The 24,182-nt window shown below is 44.5% G+C and overlaps 1 protein-coding gene across 9 annotated transcripts in view; it reads left to right on the top strand.

Annotated features, from left to right (window-relative positions):
• SHANK2 (SH3 and multiple ankyrin repeat domains 2) overlaps positions 1-24,182 on the top strand; it is a 1,084,923-nt gene that overhangs the window by 508,861 nt on the left and 551,880 nt on the right. For all 9 annotated transcript variants that reach the window (XM_077462543.1, XM_077462526.1, XM_077462535.1 and 6 more), the window contains one exon: positions 20,278-20,584. In XM_077462543.1, coding sequence (XP_077318669.1) covers positions 20,278-20,584 — 307 coding nt within the window. The remainder of the gene's footprint in view (positions 1-20,277; positions 20,585-24,182) is intronic.

Below are 24,182 nucleotides of genomic sequence, written 5' to 3'. Positions count from 1 at the left end.
GGGGTGGGATGATTGGCGAGGTAGACGCTGAGCCACGACACGTTGACCCGGCTTAGTCAAGATTTTCTAGCCTGCTTGACCTCGCACATGAGCCTGGGATGCGCTCTATTACATCGTGAGCATACATGGAGCAGCCTGCACTGGCTGAAATTGCACGACCCACTGTTGTAGTTGTTGCAGATGGCTGCGCCCCCCAAGGTCTTGACCGGGCGCCCCAGTTTATCCGTCTGCGGCAGGCGTACCAGCGCCGGTAGGGCCTGGGCAGTGCCTGAGGTCGATGGACCGTCTACGGTTGGGGTTGCCACTGAGCTGGCACACCAAGTCGCGGTGTGAGTAGCCGACTGGCAAATGGCACAAAGAGGAGACCGCAGCCCTGCGAAGTGTCGACAGAACAACTCGGTGTCCAAGACACTCCAATCCGTAGGTGTCTGAAATTGGGAGAGCCTGGCGGCCGCCTTAGCGGGGAAGGAGCGGTGATAGTCATAAAATGCAAAACCGCCGTATTTGTACCCCAGGTCAACTACTACGTGGAGGTAACGATCCAGTTCCTCCCTCCTGCCGGGGGAGGCCGAGCAGATGACATCCCTCAGCATGCCGAAGGCCAAGGTGAACTCGGTGACTGAAAGCTTCCTGTCCAGCCTGGGGTCTTTGGCTTTGAGGACCACCGACACGTCCCCCCAAGTGTAAGCTTTATTTTCTGCCAGCTCATGAATGGATATCAGGAGTGAAGCCAGATTGACGTCCTTTCCCTCTAGGATGTCCTTCCTGATGTTGGCTGATATTAAATGAGAAGGGTACACTACTGGTGTACACCCGGGGGTACCTGCGCTGGTGTTCTCCACTGCTTGTAAAGCTGGTGTAGGAGGAGAAACAACTGGGCGGGTCTCGAGGAGGGCCACCCGACTCTGAACCTCTGACATTGAGGTCGTCAGGGATGACACCAGCGTGTGAAGCTGCGTGATGGAAGCAGCGATAGAGCCCAGGGAGGCCTGCTGGACGCTATCCTCGACCGCGGCTGGGGGAGGAAAAAGGAGCCTGAAGAGCTCGGCCTTTCTGGCTGTAGCTGGGAAGGGTACACCCCTACGCCTCAACTCGGCTGTCAGCCTTGGAATGGTCCATGATCTGAAGGACCTTTGGCTGCCGCTCTCTGAGACGAGAGACGGGGACAACGGAGCCGTGAAGTCCTCGCTGCCAGCCTGGGACATGGTGGCAAAATCCAGGCTTGGTGAGCCTATTAATCCTAGGGTCCGGGTTTTTCTCCTATACGGAACCTAAGAGGGTGACATGGATTACAAGACTCGTAGGAGACTCCTAAGCAAACATTTTTTTTTTTTTTTTTTTTTTTTTTTTTTTAGAGAAGGATACTACCGCTTGTGAGCGTTCCCTTCCCAGAAGATTCTCTTACCTAAGGAGGCACCGTCCGACCCGGTGCAGGTTGGACCTACTGAAAACTCGACTGATCTGAGGAGATGAAGGTGAGTTTGTATGAGACTCCTATACCTGCAGAGAGATGTCTAGCTAAATAGTGGAGGTAAGACTTGAAATGTGATGGAAGACATAACTGAAACAAGCTACATAAAAACGAGCAGACAACTGAATTTAGAATAACGTGCATATGGCGACAGAGACGTGACTTGGTTGCGCCGCAGATGCAAAATTTCCTTTCCTTCCCTTTCCCCATTTTTTATTCCTTTTTGTTTCCAACGCAACTTGCACATAGAACGTGGGGCTCAAGCGAAGGTGGACCCTGCCACGTGGAGCTCAGGCAGGGGGGTGAACCCCGCCACGTGGAGCTCAGGCAGGGGGGGGGGGGGGCCTGCCGCGTGGAGCTCAGGCGGAGGTGGAGCCCGCCACGTGGAGCTCAGGCAGAGAGGGGGGGGGGGGGGGGGCCTGCCGCGTGGAGCTCAGGCGGAGGAGGAGCCCGCCACGTGGAGCTCAGGCAGAGGGGGGGGGGCCTGCCGCGTGGAGCTCAGGCGGAGGTGGAGCCCGCCACGTGGAGCTCAGGCAGGGGGGGGGGTCTGCCGCGTGGAGCTCAGGCGGGGGGTGGCCCCGTCACGTGGAGCTCAGGCAGGGGGGGGGGGGGAACCCCGCCACGTGGAGCTCAGGCGGGGGTGGACCCCGCCGCGTGGAGCTCAGGCAGGGGGGGGGGGGGGGGAAGGGGACCTCGCCGCGTGGAGCTCAGGCAGGGGGGGAGCCTGCCACGTGGAGCTCAGGCAAGGGGGGGGTACTGGAATGAGGTGTAGCAGCTGGGCGCACCAGAACGAATCGATGCATAAGGAATGCGGTGGGATTCGAGTTGGAGCGTAATAAGTGACAGAAATGATATGCCATGACAAAGACTAGAATCAAGGACCATGCTTGAACCTGCGAGTGACTCAGTCTCTGGAGCATGTACAGAAATGAGGGCGAACCTTGGGGCACTTCGAAGCGAATCGGTGCGTTGGAGATGCGACGGGATTCGAATCGGAGTGTGGTAAGTGACAGAAATGATAACATGGTTAGAAGTGGCAGAAAATGAAATGATTCGACATAACCGACTGGCAAGATTGAAATGACTGCAATGATTGACATGGAAAGAAATGACCTGACGGACATAGTACAAACGGTATGAAAATGATTTTTTTTTTTTTTTTTTTTTTTTGAACAACCTGAGATTGACATTGCCCGGACTGCTCAATTTAGCGTGACAAGCAGACAGCTGTGCTTTCGAAACGGTTCGATCGATTCGAACACGACGAAATGAGTCGTTCGGTTTAGCAATGACGTGCTACGAAACGAAGTGCCTGTCGGCACGAACGACAAGTACCGAAAAGGTGACAACGACTTCTTCGAAGAAGGGGTAGTGACATGAGGTATCGAATATAAGTTAAGACGTTCGTGTAACCTAAGTGAGTGGTTCGTGAGTTCAAGAATCTAGTTTACGTGACTAAATAACACATGGACGAAAAGGGTGCCGAAGCCCTACCTGCGACAGCCGGCCCAGACGTGTTGTACGACAACGGAAAATTCGACTTAGAGTATAGCGACTCAGACGGCAACCAGACGGACGCTGACGAACGACAAGGCTTTGTCGACACGAGGCGGACGAAAACGTGGAACTCACGAACCCGGCTCACTGTAAAGTCTTGTGGATAGTCGGCCCTTGATTTCTGACGTATCAGAGATCGCGCACCGGAACCGACGAGGGAGCCAGGCGAACGGGCTGGTTATATACACCACCGGGCTCCACCCATAATTCCAGGCCACCATACTGGCCTTTCCATATATATATATATATATATATATATATATATATATATATATACTAAATTGGTAATGGTAAAGTACAAAAAAGTTCTAGTTTGTTATATTGTTTACTACTTTGGTATATACTGTATATAGTTTTTGTTTTTCTTTGCCATTGTAAAGCCCCATGCACACTATTAGATTTTCTGCAGATTTTTGTTTTCAGATTTACCAAAACCAGATATGAGGTCAAAACTTAAAAGTTTCAATTTGTATGTAGTCAGGCAGGCCCTTGCACTACATGGTTTTGGTAAATCTGAAGACAAAAATCGGCACTGCTGGGCACTGATGGGCGGCACTGCTGGGCACTGATGGGCGGCACTGGGGTGCAGCACCTTTGAGGCAGATTTTGGGTGGCACTGTGGGTGGCACTGCTGGGTGGCACTGTGGGCACTGCTGGGTGGCACTGTGGGCACTATGGGCACTGCTGGGTGGCACTGACAGGGGGGCACTTACTTTATTTCAGGATGGCACTGCGGGTGGCAGGTGGGCACTGGCAGGGGGCAGGTGTCCGTTTAAATTGCTGGCCGTGATCGGGACTGATGTCCCGAACACGGCCGCCGGCGATCGGCTTTTTTTTTTTCTCCTCGCGCTGTCAGCGCGAGGAGGAATACTAGCCGATTACCGGCTCCGTTTTATCACATGATCAGCTGTCATTGGCTGATAAGGGGTCGACCCCTTACACGGATCGGTGATCAGGCGAGTCTCACGGACTCGCCGATCACAGAGCGCGCCGCGCGCGCCCCTCAGGCCGCTCGTAACCGGGACTACGTCAATAGACGTAGTCCCGAAAATGTGGGTCCGCGCTATTGCCGTCATTTTGCAATAGCGCGGTACCCAAGTGGTTAAAGAAAACCTGTAAAAGAAGTATGTTTTCCCACAATTACTGACTCTATTCTAAAGAGTTTAGTTGCCTGGGTTTTAAGCTGACTCTCTGGCTTTAGTACTTTCTGAATCATTGACAAAAAACAAGTACTGAGGGGGGTATTTAGTAAAACTGGTGATTGCACTTCCAGAGAAAAGACTGCATAGTTGTTTTGGATTAGTGACTCAAATAATAAAAGCATTTTTCATAATGATGACTGTATACTCAACTTACCAGATTTTTCCCATGACATATTTTCTTTAATGAAGTATTTTGGTAAAGTTTGAACATGAAATGTGCATTAAAGAGGCAATTTCCCCCATCAATCAATTGCTTCAGCTATCAAAAGAACCTGATTTTAAAAATGCTTCATGTGTGAGTTCTTTGCAGTGTTAATTTAGTCTACTAAAATGACTAAAACATTTTAGTCGACTAAATGAATACTATTTTAGTCGACTAAAATACGACTAATGCCGCGTACACACGACCAGACTTTTCGAGGGACTAAGTCTGACAGACTTTCAACGGAGTTCTGACGGAGTTCTGACAGAGTTCTGACGGATTTTCCGAATGAACGGACTTGGCCACACACAATCACACCAAAGTCCGACGGATTTGAACGTGATAACGTATGACTGGACTAGAATGAGGAAGTTCATAGCCAGTAGCCAATAGCTGCCCTAGCGTCGGTTTTAGTCCTTCAGACTAGCACACACACGAGCGGATTTCTGGGTCCGGCAGAGTTCTGTCGGAAAAATTTGAAACATGTTCCATTTCTAAAGTCTGTCAGACTTTTGCAAATCAAAAGTCCGCTGCAGCCCACACACGTTCGAATAGTCTGCCGGAATCATTCCGTCAGACTTTTGATGTTGAAAAGTCTGGTCGTGTGTACGGGGCATAAGAAGTCGGACTTTCCGCCAACAAATGTTGGCTAGCAGGTTCTTAAATTTTCCGCCAACAAATGTTTGTTGTCGGACTTTCTGATCGTGTGTACACAAGTCCGTTGGACAAAAGTCCACACATGCTCGGAATCAAGTACGAGCTGGAGACATAACTAGCGTTCGTAAAGGAGATAGCATGTACATTTTGTACGTCACTACATTCGCAATTGTTGGTCAAGATTTGTGTGACGGTGTGTATGCAAGACAAGTTGGAGCCAACATCCTTCAAGCAAAAATTAATGGTTTTGTTGTTGGAAAGTCTGATCGTGTGTATGGGGCATTACAGTAAAGAACCCTCTATGTAGTTTAAGGTTAAACCTCTTTTCTTCTAATTTTAATGAGTGGCCACGTGTCTAATTAAACTCCCTTCTGCAAAAAGGTTTTATCCCTATTGTGGGGTCGCCAGTACGGTATTTGTATATTGAAATCATATCCCCTCTCAAGTGGCTCTTCTCCAGAGAGAATAAGTTCAGTGCTCACAACCTTTCCTCATAACTAATATCCTCCAGACCCTTTATTAGTTTTGTTGCCCTGTTGACTCTCCATATCCAGCACATCCTTCCTGAGGATTGGTGCCCAGAACTGGACAGCATACTCCAGGTCTCTGGAGTTGATCCCCTTTTTAATGCATGCCAATATTCTGTTTGCTTTGTTAGCAGCAGCTTGGCATTGCATGCCATTGCTGAGCCTATCATCTACTAGGACCCCCAGGTCCTTTTCCATCTTAGAGACAACATCAATTCAGTTTATTAAAGAATCAAATGTTGATGGAATCGATACTGTAAACACTGAGGTGATTTTGTTTTGTTTTTTTGTTTCCATCACATTCTACCTGGCGAATTTCAGTCCCATCATCTTTTTGACTGAAACCACAATTTTGTCGTCTGTCAACAGAATATGGAATTGTACGTTTGAATGCTGTATCCACTTGCCACATATTTGGCCAGTTTTAAGATTAGTGGGTCATTACACATGTTATGGGAAGGGTTAGAATGCATGCTACAATAGTGAGCTTTGTGTGTCCTGTGCCACACTTGTGTTAGTACTGGAGCCCTGCATGACCTCAGACAATTTGCATGACACTGTATGTTCTTACTATGCCACTACCCCAAAAAAGGCTCGTAGATTAATTTCGTGCCACTTAATCGGTCTTGGTGTGTGCGTGACATAATGATTGTTCTAGGGATGTTAGACGTTAAGTACTTTTGGGGGTTAGGGAGTGATGTGAATGGTACTCTCAGGCATCTGCTGCAAATTAGTTGCTGTTATACTTGTGCTTTTCCCCTTCTAATCACTGTACAGTTAACACTACCATGTTTAAGTAAGTGGCCCCTTCTGCTTTGCTTTTCACTGAATAAGATCAATGATTTTTATAGAATATCTATTTATGGTTTTAAAAGTTGCAGAGATAGCAGATGTAAAGACCCTGGTAGATGGGTGCCAGCAGCTCAGTGCAGCAATAGAATTACTTTAAGTGTGACAATCCATGAATTTATCTGGGCACCCCAAATATGGGTGCAAGGAATCACATGTAGGTCTGTCAGAGGTATACAATGACATGTTGATAAAATTTACATTGGTTCCATAGTTCAGTGTGTTTGTGTGTGTTTTCTATTCGCAGCACTGAAATGTGTGGGTGCCTCCGAGACCCATCATGTCATGGAAATAAAGAACAAAAGAAAGCAATTTAAAGTGATAGTATTGGGAAGGAGAGTCTGAGCCCACGTACACACGGTCGGAGATTTTGCCAACCAAATCCGTCGGATTTTGCCCGTCGGATTTAGTCCGACGGATTGTGTTCGAAACTGTTGCATACACACGGTCGGGCCAAGTTGGCGAAAAATCCGATCTTTCAGAACGTGATGACGTAATTTCGTTACGATGGGACTACATTCAGGCTAGTAGCCAATAGCTTTGATGTAGGAATTTGATCTGAGCATGCGTGGCACTTGGTCCGATGAAAATGCTCTACACATGATCGGATTAGGTCCGTCCGGCCCAGTTGGTCGGGAAATATTTCCAACATGTTGGAAAATTGGGTCGGACGGAGATTCGGACGGAATCAGTCCGATGCATACCACACACAGTCGGATTATCTGACGACACGGTCCGATAAGACTCATTCCGACAGATTCTCCGACCGTGTGTACAAGGGCTTATGACTCTTATGATTCAATCCCTTAAGGCCGGGTAGTAACACCACTTATTTTACCACCCCATAGGCAACTTTTTATAACACAGTACAGACAGTTTTATTTAAATGTTCACTGCTGAGTATAATAATCAAAACATAATAAATGTAAGTTTGAACTTTCCACATACAATGTGCAGTTACTGATTCATTTTCAGGACCAAGGACAGCTCTAAAGTGCAGTAATACAGTGTGTGATATTATGATCCTTTGTGGCCAACATGAGAACTCTCTTTGGTTTAGGATTCCCATGCTATCCCATTCAGTTCACTTCAGACTTGTTTTTCCAAAATGTGATGTAAATGTGATGTATAATTGGGCTGCCATTAGGGTTACCACCACATCCTTTTAAACCCAAACACATAATAATTACACAGGTTCTGTGGCTGATTGAGGTGGTAATTAAAGAGGAAGTAAACCCTGATGTGTTTACTTCCTCTTTTTTTCCCTGCAAAGGTAAAGCATAATGGACTACTATGCATCGCATAGTAGCTCATTATGTGTCACTTACCTGACACAGGAGCCAGCGAAGTCGCCGCTGTCCCCTGTAGTCCGCCGCATCCATGTTGCTTGTGGCGTCTCGCAGCTCCGACGAATCACAGCGGCGCAACCGCGATGACGTCACTCCCGCGCATGTGCACGGGAGTCACGCCTCGCAGCTCCGCCGCTGTCATACGGCGAAGCCGCGATGACGTCACTCCCGCGCATCGGGAGTCGACAAATTTGGCAAATCCATTCTTGGATTTGCCGCATTTAGTGCGCCTGCGCGCCGCTGTCTACGGCGCATGCGCCGTAGACAGCGGTGCCCATTTTCGGGCAAATATCTCCTAAACCATATAGGTTTAGGAGATATTGCTTGGACCTACAGGTAAGCCTTAATCTAGGCTTACCTATAGGTCCAAGTTGTTTGGAAGGGTTTACTTCCTCTTTAAACTCACTTGGTGCCTGATCTTCATTAAATTAGCCTCAGAACCTGTGTAATTACCGTATTTATCAGCGTATGACACGCACATTCATTTTAAGAGGGAAGCTTCGGGAAAAAAACATACATTTTAAACAAAATAAGGGTCAGTGCCCATCTGCAGCACCACCATTGCCATCAATGCAGCCTGATCAATGCTCATCTGCAGCTTCACAAGTGCCATCAATGCAGCCTCATGAGTCCACGTCAATGCAGTCTCACCATTGCCATCAATGCAGCAACCTCACCATTGCCATCAATGCAGTAGCCTCACCATTGCCATCAATGCAGCAACCTCACCATTGCCATCAATGCAGTAGCCTCACCATTTCCATCAATGCAGCAGCCTCACCATTGCCTTCAATGCAGCCTGATCGATGCCCATCTGCAGCCTAGCGGGGACAGGGAGGGGTGGCAGGATGAGCGCCGACAGATTACATACAGTGAGAATCTCCTATGATAGACAGAACAATGGTCCAATGGTGGCCCAGGAGACGGGACTTCCTATTACAGAGGCCGCCAAGTAAACAGGAGATTCCCACTGTATGTAATCTGATGGAGCTCGTCCCGCCCCCTCCGAGGCAGCTAAAATTGTATTGGCTTATAACACGCACACGCTATTTGCACCCGATTTTTAAGGTGAAAAAGTGTGTGTTATACACCAATAAATACAGTTTATATGTGTTTGGGTTTAAAGGGATGAGGCCTTAGACCCTAGCTGCCATCAAGGTTGTAGATATAGAAATGCCATGTGAATGATAATCACATTGAATGGTGTGTGTTGAGTAAATGCAGTATAGGTATTTCACATGGTGTTGGCTATGGGTATATGCTAAACAAAAAAAATAAAAATAAAAAATATATATAGATATATATATATATACAGTATATATATATATATATATATGTGTATATGCTAAATAAAAAGGAAAAAAAAAATATATATATATATATATATATATATAATATAATAATATATATATATATATATATATATATATATATATATATATATATATATATATATATATATATATATATGTGTGTGTGTGTGTGTATGATAAATATATATATATATGTATATATGATACATTTTTCTACTGATCTTCTTTAGCCTTATTGTACAGCGTGTGATGCTCTGTATGAGAGGAAGATGTAGCAGGTTGTTATTGGAAGTGCTGAATATCCTAGCCTTCCCATCTGGAGAAGTTCAGGCGTCTGTTACTCCATCTTGCACAGCGCTGATTTACTGAGGGTTGTTTTGCTAATCATGTGACCTTTTAGAAATATGTGTACATCATGCTCGTCTTCAAGTTTTTTCCTCTGTTCTCTTCCATAATTGGCCACAATTCAGCATTATTTTTCAAATCTAATTTAAGCATTGTTTTATTTGAATACATTCAAAGAACATATCTGAAAGCTGTCTCTACAATTCTGTATCTGTTGTGAGAATCCAGTGACTTAAAGAGGAAGTAAACCCTGATGAGTTTACTTCCTCTTTCATTCCCTGCAAAGGCAAAGCATAATGGACTACTATGCATCGCATAGTAGCCCAGTATGTGTCACTTACCTGACACAGGAGCCAGAGAAGTCGCCGCTGTCCCCTGTAGTCCGCTGCATCCATCTTGTTGGTGGGGTCTTGCAGCTCCGCCGCTGTCATTCGGCGAAGCCGTGATGACGTCACTCCCACGCATGCGCACGGGAGCCGACACGTGTGGCAGCTCCAATCGCTGAGAATGCCGCGCTCAGTGCGCCTGCGTGCCGCTGTCTACGGCGCATGCGCCGTAGACATCGGTGCTCGTTTTCGGGCAAATATCTCCTAAACCATATAGGTTTAGGAGATATTTCTTGGACCTACAGGTAAGCCTTAATCTAGGCTTACCTGTAGGTCAAAGTGGTTTGTAAGGGTTTACAACCACTTTAATACAAATTAACAATTTACCCTCCGCCTTTATTGTGTATAATACAGGTTTCTATTTTGCCTTGACTTGGCCATGCCCAGGGTTATAAATGTACCTGCCAACAGTTTCCCCACCAGTCAGAATAGGTCTGTTATAATGGAGCTCAGTTGTATGTTCAATTTTTAGAACCTCTTAGTTGCATGTAATTGAAGCAAGCGCTGTGTAGACTGTTGGCGCTATATAAATCGTGTATAATAATAATAATTCACATCTTTATCATTTACTTTACATACGTAGTGTATTGATTTCAGCTATTTGCCAAACAAAGGAATTGTTAATGATGAGTGCATTAATGCAAAGAATTAAAAATCAGACACGTAGCTGATACCTAAAGGGCGATGTTACACAAGCACTGCCATATTTTTTTTAGATATGTTTTGCATTCTAGCACATATGATGCTCCAACAACCTGTTCTTTTCTTCAGAAGATGCCAGAAGCAGCTTCTCAGCATCTTGTGAACAGGATGCTGCACAGGGTTACAAATTCCCCATCCTTGTCACATGGAACATGTAAAGCAATGTAAAAATGTAAAACAACAAAATATTATGTACCTTCCCATCTATTTACTAAGGCTAGCAGCATAAGGGTTACAATTAGTCATAGAAACTTCAGTTTATTTATTTCTTAAAGTGGTTGTAAACCCTTACAGACCACTTTGACCTACAGATGAGCCTAGATTAAGGCTTACCTGTAGGTCCAAAAAATATCTCATAAACCCACACGGTTTAGGAGATATTTGCAAAAAGACAGGCACCGCTGTCTACGGCGCATTTACCGTAGAAAGCAGCGCGCAGGCGCACTGAGCATGCCACTACTAACAGTGATATGCCATTAGTGGCGGCTCCCGTGCGCATGCACGGGAGTGACATCATCGCGACTCCGGCCAATCACAGCGCTGGAGCCACGATACCCGGAAAGAAGATGGACACTCCGTGGAAGAGGGGACAGCGGTGACATCGCTGGCTCCTGTGTCAGTTAAGTGACACATAATGGACTACTATGCAATGCATAGTAGTCCATTATGCTTTACCTTTGGAGGGAAAGAAAGAGGAAGTAAACCCATCAGGGTTTACTTCCTCTTTAAAAGTCAGTAACTACAGTATTTTAAAAATCAGGTACATAGCAGTGCCTGAGGTCCAGCGATGTCTTCCTACAACTAGTTCTTCTTATTGCTGGGGGTTCTTGGCGCTACCATGTTGGATACAGAAACTGACTGTGACTTCCTGGAGAACCATAGCCAGCTCCCTATTGAACAGGTGGGTGGTGCTTTTGTGAATGGTCCTTCAGCTTCTTTGGACAATTGACATGTCCTAGGAGGCTAAGGGAGAGATCCCATCCTCTCCTAGGCAAGGATTGTGGAAGTGAGAGCGGGTACCAAAAAAAACAAAAAAAAAACGCTACTCTCCCCCCTTCCCCAAAAAGAACATGTAACATAGTTATAGGCTGTTGGGAAGGAAACAAACTAGCGGGGCTTCCCTTCTTGCATAAATTCAGCTTTACTTTTAGCATCTTTGTGCTAAGTAGCAGCTAACATAATGAATGAGTGCTTCATAGTTAAGATGTATTGCATTATTGATCCTTATTAAATTCTATACTGTGGTCAGCACCTTGCAGTTATGAAAATATGTAGATTTCTTCTTCTGTGCAGGCCAGGTGTTCCCATTTTGAGAGAAGGCCTACCTTTGTGCACCAGGACATGTTCTTTGCATATGTTCATGTCACATAGATTATGCTTGCATTCAAAATTGTGTTTTTCAATATTGTTAGACATACAACACAACACATACAATATATGGAACTGTTCTACCTTCTGTAAGCAGAACAATTTCCCATATGTTTTTCCCACATGCGGGAAGCAACACCGCAGCGTTTTACTTTTGCTGAGCAGGAATAGCGTGGAGTTTTATAATAACAGGATGCAAGCACATTAACGAAATGCCAGCTGACATTGCATTTGCGCTCCGGAATCTAGCTTAGCTGCTGAGGCCAGGGACTACTATAGAGGAGGCCAAAGAAGAGTAGCACTGACACCAATACCATTACATACAAAACATTGATGGAGCTCACTGTGCAGCAGCATTGTGCAGTTTTGTGTTGGGTCATGCATTTCCATACATGAAGCTGCATGTGCATTAGTATAACATTGTAAAGAACATGTCCATGTGCCAGCAGCTAGCATGTCAGAAGTAGTGGATTCAGCAGATACTTTTTTTTTTTATATAACTAATTCTGCATTTAAAGACATCTACAGACATCTTCATCAGCCACAAGACAAGAAATTGGAAGTGCTTGTATATTGAGGATTCCAGTGCAACTCTCAGGTGACATAAGGAGAAAAAGAAAGTGTTAGTTACAAAGGTGCTTTATATGCCAGGATATAGTATAAATCCAATGATGAATGAGGATTTGCCAGGGGTCACCGAATCCTGGGCTGTTCCTGAAGCCTGCATCGCTCTCCCAGGCTTTTTGCAGGACACCAAAAAGTCGGGGACACAGTGAAGCCAGAGACACAGTGAGTAACACTACCTATGATTATAGTTGCCATTAAAAGGACTCCGGGAGCGCTAAATGTCTGTGGGTTAGGGGCGCAAATTACTTGTTTTGCCTTGGGTGCTGACAACCCACGCTACGAAAATAATTTTACTGTTAGGGGTCCCCACAACTTGGGAAAGTTTGTCAAGGGGTCACTGCACTAGTGGTTGAGAACCAATGATCTGGAACATCATCTAGTTCATCTAGTGGTTCTCCACCCTGTCCTCAAGTACCCCCAACAGGCCATGTTTTGGGAATTTCTCTTAGATAAAATAGGTGTCCAAAATACCAAGCCATTGACTCTGATTTAAAGCACCTGTGCAAGATAAAGGAAAACTTGCAAACATGGCCTGTTGGGGGTACTTGAGGACAGGGTTGAGAACCACTGCTCCATACCTCCCAACATTTTGAGATGGGAATGAGGGACACCTACTACCAAACGTATGTAGGCACAGGACACGCCCTCTGCCACACCCGCTTTTTTTTACCACTGCTATTCCTTTATATTGGCTTTTAAAATTTACAAATGTAGCAATTTAGAATTTGGATGAAAGGTTTAGCACTGGGAAACGCTTTTTGAAAGATAAAAAGTGCATTTTCTATACAACTATATAGATCAGATCAAAATGAGGGACAAATGAGGAGGAAAGAGGGACATTGTTCCAAATCAGGAACAGTTGGGAGCTATGCTGCTCTAGAATAGCCTTTCTCAATCGGGGGGGTTTCGGGTTTCTTCAGGGGGTGCCTTGGCAAAATGCCTAGAAATTGCCCAAAAATTGTTAACAAGCCAGCGGGTTTCATTGTGCATCATTACAACTTTCCAGCCACTGGTGTCCTAACAACCAATAATGTCATTGGTTGATAATCAGGACATTGGGCAACTGAACCTCCACTACCTCAGTACTAGTACTGGGTTCACATTAGCTGAGTGAGGAAGAAGAAAAACACTAGTGTGCAAAGTTGTATTTGCTTTGGAAGAATAAGTCACCTCAACATTCGGTGTCCTACTTGTGTTGATATTAATGCAATATGTAAAACTATTAGTTTAGATTTTTACATTTTAGAATGGGGTGCCTCGTGATTCTGCAGAAATGAAAAGGGTGCCTTGACTGAAAAAAGGTTGAGATACACTGATCTAGAAGATGTCCCCACATTGTTTTTCTTTTTCCAGTTTCTGTAGCAAGAAACAACTTTTATTACTCCCTGTGGCATCATCACCAGGCTTAAAGCGGGAGTCCGCCGTTTATTTATTTTTTTAAAAGCCAGCAGCTACAAATACTGCAGCTGCTGACTTTTAAAATAATGACACTTACCCGCCCAGCGCGCCTGCGATGTCGGCTCCCGAAGCCGATCTCTCGATTGTCTCTCGGGTGCAGCCGCCGCCATCTTGGGTATGGGAATCAGGAAATGGAGCCTTGCGGCTTCATTTCCCGATTCCCTACTGCGCATGCGTGAGTCGCGCTGCGCAATAAGGATGGTCCCCGCTGTCTCTGGGATCCGTGTGTTTCCCAGCAGGCAGCGGGGGACCTTCTGAAAGGGGCGTAGATTCTGCGGAAAGGGGCGTACCTTCTGCAGAATCTACGCCGGAAGTGGGGGCAGATACCTGTACTGTACAGGTACCTGCACCCCCCTGAAAGGTGCCAATTGTGGCGCCGGAGGGGGGGAGGGTTCCAATGAGCGGAAGCTCCACTTTAGGGTGGACCTCCGCTTTAAGAATTCTTACAGAGGCAGCTTCTAGGAGGAGGGAACAGCAGGATGCCCTATGGTAGGTCCTATTATACTAAATCTGCCAGCATCCCTTCACCCAACACACAGTATTTCAACAAAAACAAAGGCAGCTTTGTCTGGCAACAACAGAAAGCTAGGAGCTCATTAGATTTCTGGCAGGATCACCATGTATTTTTCTGTAGTTATGCCTTTCATTGACTCCAGCTTCTGAGTGATGAAAGAGAGAGAGCATGATCTCTTCCATGCAGGTGTTCAAAGATTGGTGGTGTTGTACATGGATGCCTTCAGCCGTAGAATGCATCTTCGACCACATACTTTATTCCCATTAGGTTACAATATCACGGTTTACTTAGTATTTACTATACACAGGTAGGCTTGTGAATTTCCTAGCTCATTCACAGACTGAACATTTATGGAGATTGTAAAACAGTACTGCTTATCCTCATTGATGGTGAATTCCTAGTGAATGCTATTTCTATATCTTTTAAATACCAGAGTCTCACAGGACCTGCTCTTCCACGAAGAAGGGAGGGGGAGGGGGGAGGGGCTGTGCTGTTTAATAATCAGAAGGATACTGTACGGCACATCTGTATATTTGTAATGAGTGCCACCCATACTGAACTGTCAATGGCAAGCTGCACGCAGAGGCTGTGTGTGTGATTCTATATATAACTTGGTGCTACTGATAACTGGTCTCCAGATCTCGTCCTCTCTCCACCCCATCTCCAGTGTGTTTATCAGTCACAGAAACACTTGGCAGCTCTTTCCAATCTGGCATGGCTTGTAATGTTTAGCATGTTTGTGTGCCTCAATACTCTCCCTGGCTTTTGGAGACTGTATTGTACATCTTAGAACAAAAATAAAATAAAAAAATCAGCTTCCACTAAATGAAAGATGAAGGAATATGCAGTTTGTTGCTTCAAAACAAACTCTGAAATGATGTAGGCTACATGTAATTAGTACCCATTGGAGTACATCTGTTGTTTTGGAAAAATCAATATGGAGTGTGTGTGCATATATAATACAGTTGCGTGTGTGTATGTGTATATATATATATATATATATACAATATCTCACAAAAGTGAGTACACCCCTCACATTTTTGTAAATATTTTTTTCTATCTTTTCATGTGACAACTGAAGAAATTACACTTTGCTGCAATGTAAAGTATTGAGTGTACCGCTTTTAAATTTGCTGTCCCCTCAAAATAACTCATCACACCACTTCAAACAGGTACAGGTTAGGCCCCTTTCACACTGACGATCCGTTCAGGCCCGCCTGTCAGTTTTTCAGGCGGACCTGAACGGATGCTCCATAGACCTCTATGGAGCGTCGGATGTCAGCGGTGACATGTCCGCTGACATCCAACCCGCTCCGATCCGAAAAAGTGTGACGGAGGAAAAAAGCTATTTTTCCATCCGTCTGCGGATCTGATCGGGTGACGACGGACACTGCGGCCCGTCGTCATCCGATCTCCCATAGGGGAGAGCGGCGCTGTGACAGGTCTGTCCCTGCACAGTGTGCAGAGATGGACCTGTCATCTCCCTGCTCAGCGGGGATCGACGGAGTGATCCCCGCTGAGCAAACGGATATCCACGGGGCGGATCAGCACTGATCCGCCCCGTGTGAAAGGACCCTTACTGGTGAAACAATCGTGTGATTTATTTACAAATACTTTATACAATATGTACAGGAGCAATAACAGAAAAACAAAAAAAAGACTTCCTGACATACAGGATCCCTGGCTTAAAGACCTGGATCAACCTAGTGAGTGTACAGCTTGTATAACAGTGTCAATTTGCCCTCAAAATAACTCAACACACAGCCATTAATGTCTAAACCGCTGGCAACAAAACTGAGTACACCCCTAAGTGAAAATGTCCAAAACTGAGCCCAATTAGCAATTTTCCCTCCCCGGTGTCATGTGACTCGGTAATGTTACAAGGTCTCAGGTGTGAATGGGGAGCAGGTGTGTTAAATTTGGTGTTATCGCTCTCACTCTCTCATACTGGTCTCTGGAAGTTCAACATGGCGCCTCATGACAAAGAACTCTCTGAGGATGTGAAAAAAAAGAATTGTTGCTCTGCATAAAGATGGTCTAGGCTATAAGAAGATTGGAAAGACCCTGAAACTGAGCAGCAGCACGGTGGCCAAGACCATACAGCGGTTTAACAGGACAGGTTCTTATCAGAACAGGCCTTGCCATGGTCGACCAAAGAAGTTGAGTGCAGGTGCTCAGTCTCATATCCAGAGGTTGTCTTTGGGAAATAGACATATTAGTGCTGCCAGCATTGCTACAGTGGTTTAAGGATGGGGGGGGGGGGGCAGCCTCTCAGTGCTCAGGCCACACGCCGCACACTGTATCAAATTGGTCTGCAAGGCTGTGGTCCCAGAAGAAAGCTTCTTCTAAAGATGATGCACAAGAGAGCCTGCAGTATGCTGAAGACAAGCAGACTAAGGACATGGATTACTGGAACCATGTCCTGTGGTCTGATGAGACCAAGATAAACTTTTTTGGTTTAGATGGTGTCAAGCGTGTGTGGCGGCAACCAGGTGAGGAGTACAAAGACAAGTGTGTCTTGCCTACAGTCAAGCATGGTGGTGGGAGTGTCATGGTCTGGGGCTGCATGAGTGCTGCCAGCACTGGGGAGCTACAGTTTATTGAGGGAACCATGAATGCCAACATGTACTGTGACATACTGAAGCAGAGCATGATCCCCTCCCTTCGTCGACTGGGCTGCAGGGCAGTATTCAAACATAACGACCCCAAACACACCTCCAAGACGACCCCTGCCTTGCTAAAGAAGCTGGGGGTAAGAGTGATGGACAGGTCTCCAGACCTAAACCCTATTGAGCATCAGTGGGGCATCCTCAAACAAAAAGTGGAGGTCTCTAACATCCAACAACTCCGTGATGTCATCAGGGAGGAGTGAAAGAGGACTTCAATGGCAACCTGTGAAGCTCTGGTGAACTCCATGCCCAAGAGGGTTAAGGCAGTGCTGGAAAATAATAGTGGCCACACAAAATATTGACAGTTTGGGCCCAATGGGGACATTTTCAATTAGGGGTGTACTCACTTTTGTTGCCAGCGGGTTAGACATTAATGGCTGTTTGTTGAGTTATTTTGAGGGCAAATTGACACTGTTATACAAGCTGTACACTCACTACTTTACATTGTAGTAAAGTGTCATTCCTTCAGTGTTGTCACATGAAAAGATATAATAAAATATTTACAAAAAATGTGAGGGGTGTACTCACTTTTGTGAGACACTGTATATCTAGATTCCGAAGCTGAGGTTGTCTGGTCTGGCTGATTAGGTAAGCAGCCCAACTGAAGTAGATCGGGTCATTTAGGGCTCTGTATAGAATCCCAGACAAATCCCAGACAAATCCCAGACACTCAGGGGTTTTGCTCCACCCTGGAACCATTTCTGTGTATGTCAGACAGGGGAGCTCTGAGCACCTGTATGGTACAATACCACCCATATTCGATGAGACACAGCCTATGTGGAAAGAACTTTTTTGCTAGGGTTAGTCACCTGGGCAGCTGTAGGTTGATCCAGGTCTTTAAGCCCGGGATCCTGTATGTCAGGAAGCCTTTTTTTGTTTTTCTGTTATTGCTCCTGTACATATTGTATAAAGTATTTGTAAATAAATCACATGATTGTTTCACCAGTAACCTGTACCTGTTTAAAGTGGTGTGAATTCATCCAGAGAATCGCACTCACCCTACTGTTGAGATAATCCCTCACAATATATACACATTATATGCCCATAAGTCTAAAACACCTGACCATCACACACGATTCAAAATCACTGGTGTTATTATTATTTTTATGGCACTTTCTTTGTAGCTATATAAGCCTACACTATTCTGGGAATGCTTTCCTCAGTCACCCAAAAGGCCATTTGTGAGGTTGGGTAGGTTGAATTAAAAGATCTGGTTGGCTGTTCCCATTCCTGTTCAGTAGACTCCATCTCTCAGAGATTATTGATAGGGTTGAGGTCAGGGTTCTATGCAGCCACTTGACTTCCATCATATTTGTCAAACTAGGTGGCTTTGTGCATAGGGCACAGTCATGTTGTAACAAGTGTGGATACAGAGAAAGGTCTTCTCCAAACATCCCCACAAGGGTGGAAGCTCACAATGCTAGTGTTAGTGTTGTATACCAGTGTTTCTCAACTCCAGTTCTCAAGGCGCCCCAGCAGGTCATGTTTTCAGGCTTACCATTATTTTGCAAAGGTGATTTGATCAGTTTTACTGTCTTAGTAATTACCACAGCTGTTTCATCTGAGAGAAATCCTAAAAAAATAACACTAATTCTGTGTACACACGACTGGACTTTTCGACAGCAAAGTTCAGACGGAACAAATCTGTCGGACAATTCAATAGTGTGTGGGCTTCATCGGACCTTTTCTGTCGAAAAATCTGACGGACTTTAGAAATAGAACGTTTCAAATCTTTCCGTGGGAACCAGTTCCTATCGAGAAAACCGCTCGTCTGTATGCAGGTCCGACGGACCAACAACGATGCAAGGGCAGCTATTGGCTACTAGCTATTGAACTTGCTTTTTCTAGTACCGTTGTACATCATTGCGTTAAATGATCGGACTTTGGTGTGATCGTGTGTAGGCAAGTCTGTTTCAGCGGAACTCCGTCGAAACTCTGTTGAAAAGTCAGTTGAAAAGTCCGTCAGAGTTCATTCCGAGGGAAAGTCCAGTCGTGTGTACACGGCATAAGTTGGGCCTTTTGAGGACTGGAGTTGAGAAACACTTCTGTATATTACAGCATTAACAGTACCCTTCACTGAAAATGGCTGAAATCCGCCCACCTACATTCAGTTAATAAGTCTGCCCCATTTTGTTTAAAGTACTTTAATTACTACTTGTATGAGCAAATTTCTCAATTATTCTTAAAGGATAGGTTCACTTTGGAGCATGTTACACCCATGTTTGAGGTGTAACATGTTAAACCGATATTTAGGGTATAACTTGTAACATGCGTCAGCTACTGCCCAACACTGCTGCCCACCCCCATTCATCACTGTCACATTTCAAATCCACCCACTCAGCCATGTTATTCATTCACAGGAATCTGTGAAGGAAGAGACTACATGTCCCGTCTTCCACCGTGGCAGACAGAAAGCCTGTATGGCGGTACGGACACAAAGCTGGAAGATATGCATCAGGACCTTGACAGTGCACCCATGATCTACAGATCTCAGGTGCAGTGCTCTGCAGGCTCCTCTGAAAATAAATGATAAATGCACATATTTTTTTCCCGCTAAAATATGTACATTTATTATTATTTTTTTCCCCCGAAAAGTTGACACATTAGGTATGTGCTTAAGTTGGCGTGTTTCATATTATAGTCTTAAAGAATCTGATCTAGGAGCTAAATATTAGTGAACCTGAAAGCCATTCAAAAGAAATTAGCTTTATTATTCATCTTCTGGATTGTTTCTGATTTGTAGCTTATGGTTTAAAACACCCCAGCTCATCATATTCTTCATGTGACCACAAAGGAAGTGAGAAGATTTGCTCCAACAGGATGGTGTCTGAAACTTTGTAAAGATTCTAAGCCTTCTACTTAGTGTTTAAAATTGCAGTCTTTGTTCCCACTTGAGATTTTTACAATTTTCTATACTAATGAAAATAAAGGAACTGAGGGAAAATCTCCATAGCAGATACAGGGTCCAAAAAGAAAAACAAAACTTCTTTACTCTATCCAAACTTTTTTTTTTGTTGGTCTTTTTAGTTCTATTTTTAATCATTTTTGTTTGTCTCATTGAATTTCATTTTTGTCTTTCAGTGCCGTTCAGGGAAGCTCCCAGCTACTCACACCGGAGGAGGGGGCTACAGAGCACTTTGGCAGCACCCAGAGTCCTCCTCCGCTCCAACAGCGACAACAACCTCAACGTCAACAACGTTCCTGAGTGGTCTGCTGCCTCATCTTCTTTACACCGCAGCCTCTCACCACAGTTGCTGCAACAGATGCAGAATAATCCTAATGGCACTGTAAAAACTATTGGGAGCTATTCCCAGGTCCCCCGGAGCCGCTCGCCATCTTTGAACCGTTTGGGAGAGGATGCAAAGAGACAGCAGCACAGGCACGTCAGGTATGCACTGACCATCTACTGAAATTGTAGACTTGCTGTTACAGAATGTGTTCTTGTATGGCCTCAAACTTGATCCGAATGACAAAAAAGTAATCGGTGTTCTTTATAAATTAATATCTTCCATATTGTAAAACAAGAGGGCCTCCTGCCTGTGTAGTCAGGCTTGCAAAGTGATGAGAACCACTGTTCCACATTTCACCTGCATCATAGCCGTCTAGTGAATTCTAGCACTGCACAATGGTCTTCTCTGAGCAACAGTTCATAATTAAAGTGGAACACAGATATGAGTTGGTCAATGTGTGCAAGTTCTTCCATTCTGTGGAGATGTTAGTTTTTCTAAGTAACTAGACCTTGTAAAGTATTCATAGTGCATCAGAAAGCTCAGTCATAAAGCCCCATACACACTATCAGGATTTTCTGCAGATTTTTTCCTTAAGATTTACCAAAACCATGTAGTGCAAGGGCCTGCCTGATTGCATACAAATTCAAACTCCTAAGGTTTGACCTCGTATTATATGTTTTTGGTAAATCTGAAGGAAAAAATCTGCAGAAAATCTGATGTGTGTATGGGGCTTAAGCCTTCCCCATCCTCATTGGAGTGGTTTCCAGTTCATGTTGTTGGGCTTTTCTTGCCCTGGTAGGCTTGGAGCAAATGCCCTTTCTGCCATTTAAACAAGATAGATCTGGCAGCATACTCGAGAAGTGGCTTTATAACTCTTGTCTCCAAGACTCCCTAATTTTGCCAGTTATTCAGTTGTCTATATAAACTTACCTCTGAGATAATGAAGCTAAAGGAAAAAAATTTTTTTTCAGTTTGGATGAAGTAACCCTGTCAGGTTTTTTTTTTTGCCATCAATGTCCCATTATGGGAAATGTCACTTGACTTCCTGTCCCATAGGCAAAACAGGAAGTGAGAGGAAAACCCTCCAAAGTGAGGGGACACCTGGTTGTCATCAGCATCAATAGAACTAGTATCACAATCGAAACATTTCCCCTCTAATACTTTTCTGGGGACAACTCAAAATTTAGGATTTTCCTTTATTTTCACTTTCGATGAAAATGGTAAACAAGACAAATAGAGAGGGAAGATCTCCCTAAAGTGGGAACAGACAACAATAAAAACTGACAGTTCTAATCCCTCTCCAGTCTATCCAAAACGAAAAAAAAAACATTGCCTTTAGTTATATTTTAAGCAGTTTACAGTGTATTAATGCAGGCAGTTACTACAGCAATAAGTACATTTGTATTCTATAGTGCCTGTAAACTTTTAGAGTAAGGTTTAAAAGGAAAATCCAAAATGTACAATTCTAATTACAGTCATATTCATTACCAATAGAATACCTCCCGAATTTCTGAGTTGAGCAGGAGGGACATCTCTCTTGCAGAGGCAAAGGATATTTCCCCAGATACTTTACGCGTTAAAAGGAGTTCTAAAGTTGAATTTTTTTTTACCTTAATGCATTTCCTGTATTAAGGTATAAAATGTCCACTGACTTGTTTCTTCCCTCCAAACACACAGAGTCATCACTCAATCCAGTGCTGTGCCCGTCTGCATCAGCACTGCTCACTCCCCCTCTTCCACAGGATACACGGGCAGCAGTGGAAACCATTGGCTCCTGCTATTGTCAGTCAAATGTTGTAAAGAGAGAGTGTTGAGCATCTATTGATGCACACAGCCTCGCTTGGGAGTGTGCCCACACGAGTGCCTCTTCAGCACAAGGCCTGATTAGGGGGCACTCTGAGAAGAGGAGGAGCTAAAAGCATGGGTGGGGGGACCTTAGAAGAGGAGGTAAGGGACCACTTTGTGCAATACCATTGCACAGAGCAGGAAAGTGTAACTTTTTTTTATTTTCTGAAAACAAAATTGTCCCTTAGAACCACTTTAATTTACAAAAAATATTGGTTAAACTACAAGTATTTTTGCAACCCTATATTTCCTTTATACTGGCACTTCAAAATCACAAATTATATAATGTAGAGCAGGGTTTCTCCACCAGGGTTCTCAACCAAGGGTTCCCCCAATGGTTGCTAGGGGTTCCTTGAGCAATGACCAATTTTGCCTCTGAGATAAGTTCCCAGTGACACCAATGATCTTTTTAGATTTCTGCAGGGGGAAATTCTTCTCCAAGACCACAGATGTGAGGAGCACTCTTCCACTGACCATCACACCAATGTATCATGAGTTGTAGATATAACCATTTTTAACAGGGGTTCACTGAGACCGAAAGGTTATTTCAGGGGTTCCTCCATTTAAAAAAAAAAGGTTGAGAAGGTCTGATGTAGAGATTTGATGAAAGGATATGATAGATGATAGTGTAATATAACAACTTTGTTAGTACGATAGTACATCTTCGGCTAGCACAGACCAGCTGATGTGCATTATCTGGCGTCTGTAGAGAGAGTAGAAGCAGAGAGGTGAGGAACCCTGCACCCCCTAACTTAGTCTGTCATATATAGGAGCTAGGGCATCATAATATAACGTCTCGTTCTGAACTACCTCTGCAGAAATGAATGCATTGCAAATGAAGTAGTTGTCAACAAGGAGTTAAATCTCTTGCTGACATGCAATTAAAATAACCCATGTAACCTTGGTGGGACTTTGTGACCTGGAGATGAACAGCTTTAAGTACCTGGCAATTCCCAGACTTGCATGACTGACAGTAAATTAGTTAGAGGTTATGTTATATTAGTCAAATGACTATTCATGTAGTCATAAGGGCCCATTCATTGTATATTTCATTGCAGTCATTATATATAACACCATAATGTGAGTTCAGCATAGACGATAAGAAAAATACCATTGAGAACAGTTGATGGATTGTAACCTTTAGCAAAATCTTCAGTTTCTTGAAGTAGAAAACCTTTAAATGGGTTGTTAGCATGTTTTACAAAGTTGACTGGTGTGGGTATCACAGATGCCCGTGACATACGTAACACAGAAATAATTCTGGTAGCTGTCTTTGGTTTGAGTGGTTTTATGACTGTCACTGGTTTGGAACAAGTATTCAGATTTAAAAGTCAGAATGAAGTCAGAACATTTAATTTGCATACTTGTTCCAGGTTCCAGGTTATTGTTTTAAAGCATTAAAGCCTTTGGTTGCAGAAATCCCAGAACATCAGTTAAGCCACACCTAATTCTTGCACAACATAATCTCTTTAGAGAGACCATATGCAAAATTGGAAGAGCTTAAAGTGATTCTAAACTTTTTTTTTTAAATAATAAACCTTTCATACTTGCCTGTTGTGTGTAATGGATATGCAGAGAGCAGCCCTGATCCTCCTGTTCTGGGGTCCCTCGCTGGCGTTCCTCCTCTTTGGCGAGTTCCTCCATAGGAAAACGCTTCCTATAAGGACACTCATGGGTATTCAAGCCATGCTGTCTGCATCCATATGTGGACCGCATGGCTCGGCCCCCTCCCCTTCTGCTCCCTCATGACATGATTTGATAGACAGCAGCGGGTGGTGGGACCAAACGGGCTGAGATATTTAGAGGGGAAGAGGGGTTGGGAGGGTTCCTATGCTCAGGTTTCTTACCTTAAGGGCCCTTTCACGCGGGCTTTCCGATCAGGTCCGCCTGTCAGTTTTTCAGGCTAACCTG

This window comes from Lithobates pipiens, unplaced genomic scaffold (genome assembly GCF_037356315.1).
Source record: "Lithobates pipiens isolate NorthernLeopardFrog02 unplaced genomic scaffold, aLitPip1_a1.2 Scaffold_10, whole genome shotgun sequence".
In the NCBI taxonomy this organism is placed as follows: domain Eukaryota; kingdom Metazoa; phylum Chordata; class Amphibia; order Anura; family Ranidae; genus Lithobates; species Lithobates pipiens.
This window is presented reverse-complemented; position numbering and strand designations above follow the sequence as displayed.